Raw genomic sequence first — 8,090 nt, forward strand, 5'->3', positions numbered from 1 at the left:
AAAACAATATGTTAAATTTTCAAAATAACACTTTAACAAATAAGTAAATTCAAAAAAGAAAAAAGTAATAAAATAATTTTAAAATAATCAAAAAACAAACAAACAAAAATGGTATGTTGTTTCATCACACCAGTTGATAGCTGGTTTTTGTAGTAGTGTATAAATGTTCAGAATGTTCTAGTTCCCATGATTTTGGACTCCCAGCATGAGTGGGGGGCAGAACTGATTTCCTGCCCAGTGAGGCAGCACTACTGAATTATTCCCTGGAGAGATGACCTCACTTTGCTGCAAGCTTACCTCCTGTTCACACAGCATTGATCCTACTGCCAACCTCACTGACCAGAACTGGACAAATATCTACGGCCATGGCTTTACAGACCGACTCACACGGGTCAGTGGAGAGCGTCTGCTGTGGTTATAAAACGCCTTTTGAAAGTGTGCATCCCCTTAAAGCCATCATCTGCAGAATACACAGCTTTTGTGCTGAAAGTTTTACAGCTATTTCACTAAAATCTGGCATGTGTTTAATCACAACGCTAGAGCATAGAAATGATAAACTGTCCCCCAGAACAACATTCATATGGTATGTTGGTAAATAAATATGATTTAAAATGGTTGCCAGAATCAAGCCTTTAGAAATGTCAGTGAATATGCAAATTTAAATATTATGCCAAAGCAAAAAGCTTTTGGTCTATTTCAATACAACGCGAGAGTAAAACATTCATCTTCCACGGAAGTCCAGAACAATTTATTAAAGCTGAATTTCTATCAAAGCCATGGAATTCCCACAAAGGATTAATCAGACAAAGAATTCCAATAGAACGGCAGGATGGGCGAAGAATGGGTGGGGCAGACAACTCTGTTCTCTACATATGTTAAGCTCCCTAAAATACAAAGTCGGTCAGTCAGTTTTGTAGGTTGTGCTGTTTTGATAGTCAGGAAAACAACTAGGTTGAATGTCTTTCCCCCCCCCCATTCAATACTGTTTTTCAGCATGCTGTGCTCAAGTCCAGAACAAATCCCACTCCTAAAAACAAAAAAAAACTCTGATAATTGCCAGATGTGATTAAAATCGGCAAACACGAACACATTAACAGATTGCAGTTCCTTGTAAGCTGGCTCCAAGTTGCTTGGGAGATATTCTGCCAAACTTATGCCTAATTTATAAGCCGGTTTTATATTTGTCTAAATATTTCCTAGGAGACCGTCTTTGCATATGAGCCTGATGCCACACTTTCCACCTGTCTCGGATCGCATTTAATTTAACAGACCACCAACGTCCATCCTAACTGACCGGCTGCTACCGTGACACTCTATCCGAGGGCCAAAACAAACTCGAGACGACAGCTCAACTAAGACAGCAATGAAAAAATTGGTAATTTTGTGCTTACCACTCAAGGAAAGGCAAGCATATGACTGTTTACTCGATCATTTATCTCCAAAATAGCACATTCCTAACAGCACGGCTGTTGTGAGCAGTGAATAATCAAAGGAAGCACGCACTTTTTATGAAGTGGGGTTTCTAGCTCACTCAAGATCTGGAAATGAATCATTGCGTGGCTCATTCATCCGCTTCTTCTCACAGATAGGCTACATCTGTTCTGGCAGACAAGACAAGCCTCTATGGGCCTTCTATAGCCAGACTATTAAATTATTGTTACAACAGAGCCACAGACACAAACTGAGCTGGCAGCACGGCCAAGAGGAACAGTCTGAGAAACACAAAAGCATCTCAGGGTAGTTTCAAGATGACCGGAAATGCCTTAAAGTTACAGTAACTCATTTGTATTAAGCAACACATGAGCCCCCACACTGTCCAGTGTGGGTCAGAAACAAGGAATTTGGCACAAATGTTTTGTTTCCTCACTTTCCCAGCAGCAGACACATCAATCAAGCATCTTTTAGCAACAAGAACAGGAAATATATCTTCTAAATCAACACGATTTGATCCATTCCTATTGAAGATTACAAAAATGAATTGTTGAAGAACTAACTAAACACAGAGAACAGAGAATATAATCGGGGTAAATTCTTTATGTATGAACCAATCCCGCACAAAATGGGTGGAAGTGTATTGCGCGGACCAATAACAATAATTATTAGTCCCCAAAGAGAAAAAGAGAAACTGTAAAGAGATTCTACTGAAGTTCTAGGGCAGATCCCACAAACTGCTATTGAATGGGATGGGTTTGCACAGATCCCCATTTGGAGGAGAGAAAAAGCTAATGGTTTCTGTCAGATAAAATATCACCCCTGTGTTCTCAGGTTTCATATCCAAACTGGACACTTTGTAATAGGATACTGGAGAACATACAGGGGTTACTGATAGAGCCTTACTGTTAAGACACTGAAAAAAACCAAGCCCCAGGGACAGTCGCACAATATGGAAAGGAATCACACACTCTTGTTTACTATGAACACACAGGGAGCAAAGTTTTTGTTTTGAATGAGAAGGGATATTTTGTTTAAAATATTAAATATTTAATACGCCAGCCAACACAATGTGCTCCTAACATTCCCATTAGGACATACAATTTCTATTTTTAATGTTTTCTGAATGTTATAAATATATATAGAGCAATCCCGGTACCGGCTTCTGTTTTCCCGGGAGCAAGCGGTCCAGACGAACCTCGTGTGAACCTCGTGTGAACTTCTTGTGAATTGTTATTATTATTACTATTATGTTAGATCAATAATACATTAAATAGGTTACTTTGACATTTTGGTAAATAATAACAGGCTAGCCATTATTCAATATTTTGGTCGGTCAAACCAATTATTGCTCTATATCTAATGGCAAGCATAGTTTTGGCCAAAGTACATACTTAACACAATATTAGTTATTGTTCTTAACTTCTTAATGCAAAACTAACCAATAATGTAAGTAGTATTTGTTTTGTTTCAGACAGTGGATAACAATAGTTCGCAGTGGTAACTAATATCAAGTTATTATCGTAACAGTAATTGCAGGAATCGTAATGTTTCTTGATTCACAAGANGCAAAACTAACCAATAATGTAAGTAGTATTTGTTTTGTTTCAGACAGTGGATAACAATAGTTCACAGTGGTAACTAATATCAAGTTATTATCGTAACAGTAATTGCAGGAATCGTAATGTTTCTTGATTCACAAGAAAAAATGTTGATAAAGACATTAACCTGCTCGCTTCTACGATATATATAAGCTCGATGTGGACTTACTTTCTCCGGTACTCGTCCCTCTCGCGCTTGACTTTGGCCAAAACATTGTACAAGGCCCTGAGTTCAGGTGTGATGGTGTCAATCTGAACCCCGACGCCGTCGGGATGAGTCCAGGACACTCCAGGCCCCTGATGGGTCTCAAACCGTCCTCCGTATCTGGCGGTGTGTGAGAAACTCCAGATTCTGCCGGGGAGTCTTGACTGACACAGTGCGTTTGAGTAAGGCAGCTCGAGGTTCGTCTGGACCGCTTGCTCCCGGGAAAACAGCAGCCGGTACCGGGATTGCTCTTGGGCGTGCTGCAGCTGGATCTCCAATAACTTATTTCTGCGCTCTAACTCGTGGACTTTGGAGAGGAAGCAGCGGAAGCGGAGATTTAGAGTCTTTAACACATGAATGTTGGAGCCCAGGTCGTTTCTCAACGCGCTGGTTGCCATGGCGCCGGACCCGCTCCCAGCCGCACACGCTTCATTCATACCGACGGGTGCCGCGGATTCGTTGAACAACATCGGGTTGAGAACCGGGTCCGGAAAACGACGAGGTAAATCCATCTTTGTTCGTGAGAAGTGTTTCTACGCATCAAACCGCAGAAGCTGTAAAGCAGCATACGTCACCTCCATGCTCTCGGACGCAAGGTGCACTCCCTTTATCTAATGTCACACAAATAATAGGCCATATTCGCGCTTCTAGCGGCCGGATAAAGCGCATCGTCCGGGAAACATCTCATGAACTCACAGCTGCCCTCCTGCCGTCCGCTGCTAATGAAACGGGCTGGTTATTGGTCTCAACTCGCAGCAGAGACTCGTATTTCAGCCCAGTCTAAGAACACCATCCGAAGGAAACGGGAGGAGAGGAAGACACGTCCGCTCCGCCCTCCAGCGGCAGTAGCACCGCCTTCTCATTAACATATTAGATGAGGGGCGAGGACCTTAGTGCCGGAGATTTAGCGTTTGCGCCTTTAAAGGTATTTACATATTAAATATTTGGCTTTCTTTACAGCATCAGAAGTTCTAAAAGAGAACTTTGTTTATGTTTGTAAATATGACATGGGGTCATTATTACTACAGCTACCTATTTGAACTTCGTGACTTTAAATAAATACACATAAATTGTAATTTATATTGTATAAAAGGTACTTTGAAATGCGTTTACATATGCTGCCAAAACGATTTGACAGTTTTCGTTTTTAGAACATTTATAATTGTACATCATTATGATTTGTTAATACTCAGAAGATCCATGAATAGTTACAGATGCGATTGTGCTGACATCCCATCACTTTAAAGGTTGTTACTGTAGGATTTGACAGGATGGAAGTGTGATATTGTCATAGTGACTTAACAAACCAGTTTAACCTAATTAAAACTACAGAAAACNNNNAATTGTCTGAAAGAACACAGATATATTGACTCGTCCACTCAAGCAAAGGTAGTGATATATATAATTCACTTATATTTTCAATGTGTAAAGATAAAGCCATACGTTATACTATACATGTATAGTGGTTGTGAGCTTCCAGAAGTAAAATAACCCTTTTGCAGTTTTATTATATCTTATATATAATAGCTATATTATATCTTAGATGCAGTGTTGGTCTTTTTTGTGACTGAAAGTCAAAGAAACCAAAAACTGAAAATAAAAAGAAATATAAAAAACAACATATGAAACAGTACGCAATTAAGACATGCTACAAAGCTGAAATAAAAATTCTAAAAATAAAAGTATTAAATGCAGTAATAGTACGCAAGTACTAAATAACGCTGCTAGATGACACATCGAGTCAGATATGGTATTCTTACACCTTTATTAATTTGAGCTAATTCAAAAGCAGACATTCAGCAACAGTTGAACATTGTAGCAGCGGGAATAGGCGAATAAACACTAACTGGGTTTTTCTTGTTTTCTTTTTTTTAAACAAACTTCACACCATGCATTCAGCTCAAGAACACCCTATCGCAGGTGTGTGTTTATATTGTAAGAATAAACTTAAAATCACTGAGACGCTTCTCTCAGTGGCACCTTGCTTACCAGAGGCACAACTTGCTCTGGGGAAAATCTTTAAATCTGTGGAATATTACGCTGTGAATTACGGTAACATGGAAGACAAAACGAAAAAGAAATTTAGTTATCGTGGTTTTGATCAAAACACAAACCAAACCAGAAAAACAAAGTGGAAAAAGGCTCCCAAAATAAATATGCAGGCCCTTTTTATTCTTTATCTTTGTTTCATTGTTGATGCAGGTAACACCCTTTACAAACCAGGAAGTGTTTCATTTCTTGGGAATAACATTAAACAAGCTTTCATCTCACTCTTCAACCATTTACACACGAAAAACAATCGTCACGCTTTTGCATCGCATCACAGAACCACTGTCAGGCCTAGACTTTCTCACAAACTGCAAACAATTCATAGAACACCACTGCAAAAAAAAACAAAAACAAAAAACATAGAACAAGAAGATGAGAGATTAGTTAGACTCTTAGCCAATTTAGAGTCAAAAAACACCATAAACAAAAATCCAAAAAGGGAAAATAAAATAAAAGCCATCAGGGTTGTTTATGAAATAATTCCAAACCAGATTACCTGCAACATGTCAGATCAAAACAGCATGGTGTGTTTGTGTGTATTAGGTGTTACGAAACCATTGTAGAATAAATGCGCATTAACTCGTCAGGCTACACGTCACTTTCTTGTTTAGGAGAGAGTTATAACTGAATGAACCCACGCGGAGATCAGGAGCAGAAGTGGAGGTGAATGAGTGTGTATGCGAGCTGATAGAAGTTTTGGGAGCCTGGGCCCCGATTGAAAGGTGTCCTTATGGAGTTGCGAATAGCGGTGTCCGGGTAGTGGACAGACTCCGTGTTTAAGGAACACCTGCACTGGACAGAGCGGTCACGAGTCCATAAGTGAGGTGCATAAATGTGCGCCATCAGGGCACAGAGTTCAACAGGTCCTGGAGGAAGGCGTCAGGGTCTGGGATGTCTGACAGAAGACCTGGAAAAAGAGTCAGTACTACAGATTAATATTCTATAACTCAAAACAGTTATTTTTTTACTTTCTACCGAGCTGTGTGTTCAGTACATGACAGGAAAGTGTATTAAGATATCTGACCTACGACATCCAGGAACTCTGAGAAGGATTCAGCAGGCATGAGTTCATCCTGGAAAGCCCTCAAAACCCTTTCTGAAGCCTCATAGATGGGCATGTCATTGTGCCTTATGTACTCTGCGAGCGAGAAGGACCAGCCTCCTTCTGTGTTGCTGGTGGGCACTTTCTGTTGAGGGAATGGGCAGATAAAATGTTTTATGGAAATACAAAGTTATAAAAGTGTCAACAACAACGAAAAAATGAACACATTCTCGTACCCTGAACATATCATAGACAAGATCCACCAGACCCCAGAAGAGAAGCGGTGAACGGTATACCGCATACTCCTTCACGGCTTTATCTGTGAGCCTGAAACGAGTAAATCACATATGCAAATTAATCACTTATACGACCGATATTATTGGAAAAACAAACACACACACAAATGCGTGCTTATATTTAATTATATTGCATGGAATTCTATAATCGTTTTATATATATCATTATATAGTGTGTCGTAATGTAATCATTAAAAATCTTCTGAAACACAGTAGCCGCTCTGAAAGTGAAAAATTTCACGAGCAGTAACACTAAGGCCTGAAACAATCTGACACACCCAGCGCAAGCCGTTTCTGATATAATCTTGCATCAATCTTGCAAAGGCATAACACAGGCTTAAAGCCAACATCGGCAGTTTGAGTAAGCACAGAACACTTGCCAAAACCAAAAATAGACACCCTCAGCACGTAAAGTACAGCACACGCTTGCACAAGCTCTTTAAATGTTCAAGCTCTGACACATGCACAGTCATGCTTTGTACCCGTACTTGTTAGCACCCCCTGGTGAGACCTTGCGGGTATGTGAAGTGACCAGCAGCCTACGAAGGAAGTCGAGACGTGTGGTCCTCCAGCGCTCAGGTGGCAGGATGTGCATGGCCAATATGGTGAAGTAGTGCGGCCCGTCCACCTCGTACGAAGTCTCCACCCACTTTTCACAAGGCTGCTCTAAGAAGCTCTGAAGATTCTTCTCCTCCCGTGACGTGGCCCTTGTTCTGAAGAGAAATTCCAAAAAATGTTCAGAATCTCAAAACCCACTGGAACTCACATGTGATCTTTGATGAACGTACGTGTTGAGGACGTAGAGAATGGTGTGGATGATGTAAGGGATGAGGTGGATGTTGCTCTCGCGGCCTCCTCCCCCTGTGTCCACGCTGAAGGACTGCTCCATAGCAAAGCGCAGGAACAGCAGCTTGGTATCGTGAATGTTGAGCTGGTACGTGGGTTCCCTTTGCCCTGTGCACTCTTGCAGATATGTGTTGTGCCTGTAACAGTACAAAACAATCTTAACATCCTGTAAATATTCAGGAGCGTAACTTGAACAAGCTGCAGGCATGACATACCTTGCCAGGCAGGTGGCAAAGGCAGATTCGGGTACGTGAGGCCCCCACACTGGTAGGAGCCCATTGCACTTTGTGTTGGCATTTTGTAGTGCGGCACTGTCCCATTCCTCACGTCCTCTGGCAAGCCTAATCCAGACCGAAAGAGAGAAAATTATGAAATGAGAGATGATAAAAACCATTCTTAAAGCAACAGTAAATAATGACAGAATTTTCTTTTTTTTGAGTTAGTCACCTGAAGTTGACGGTAGCCATTGACTACCACAGTATTTTTTTTCTATACTATGGAAGTTAATAGCTACCGTCAACCGTTTATTAAAACTAAAATATTTTGTGTGTTCAACAGATGAAAAAGAAAGTCAAAGGTTTGAATCAAGTCAAAAGTGAATACACGATCATTGTAATTTT

General features: G+C 40.6%; 2 protein-coding genes across 2 annotated transcripts in view; both read right to left on the reverse strand.

The window, feature by feature from the left end:
• LOC122332228 (intermediate filament family orphan 2-like) overlaps window positions 1-4,057 on the reverse strand; it is a 20,057-nt gene extending 16,000 nt beyond the window's left edge. Inside the window, exon 1 of the mRNA XM_043229522.1 lies at window positions 3,202-4,057. Within this exon, the coding sequence (XP_043085457.1) occupies window positions 3,202-3,749 (548 nt within the window). The 5' untranslated portion in view covers window positions 3,750-4,057. The remainder of the gene's footprint in view (window positions 1-3,201) is intronic.
• Window positions 4,058-4,985: 928 nt separating this feature from the next.
• On the reverse strand, window positions 4,986-7,879 carry LOC122332239 (E3 ubiquitin-protein ligase UBR4-like). The gene is made up of 6 exons (XM_043229530.1): window positions 7,686-7,879; window positions 7,413-7,607; window positions 7,113-7,337; window positions 6,565-6,655; window positions 6,311-6,473; window positions 4,986-6,193 (listed from the first exon to the last, which is right to left on the reverse strand). Exons 1-6 carry the CDS (start codon window positions 7,862-7,864, stop codon window positions 6,129-6,131), a joined length of 918 nt encoding a protein of 305 aa, XP_043085465.1. The 5' UTR covers window positions 7,865-7,879; the 3' UTR covers window positions 4,986-6,128.
• Between the last annotated feature and the right edge of the window lie 211 nt (window positions 7,880-8,090).

Source organism: Puntigrus tetrazona, unplaced genomic scaffold (assembly GCF_018831695.1).
Source record: "Puntigrus tetrazona isolate hp1 unplaced genomic scaffold, ASM1883169v1 S000000007, whole genome shotgun sequence".
In the NCBI taxonomy this organism is placed as follows: Eukaryota; Metazoa; Chordata; class Actinopteri; order Cypriniformes; family Cyprinidae; genus Puntigrus; species Puntigrus tetrazona.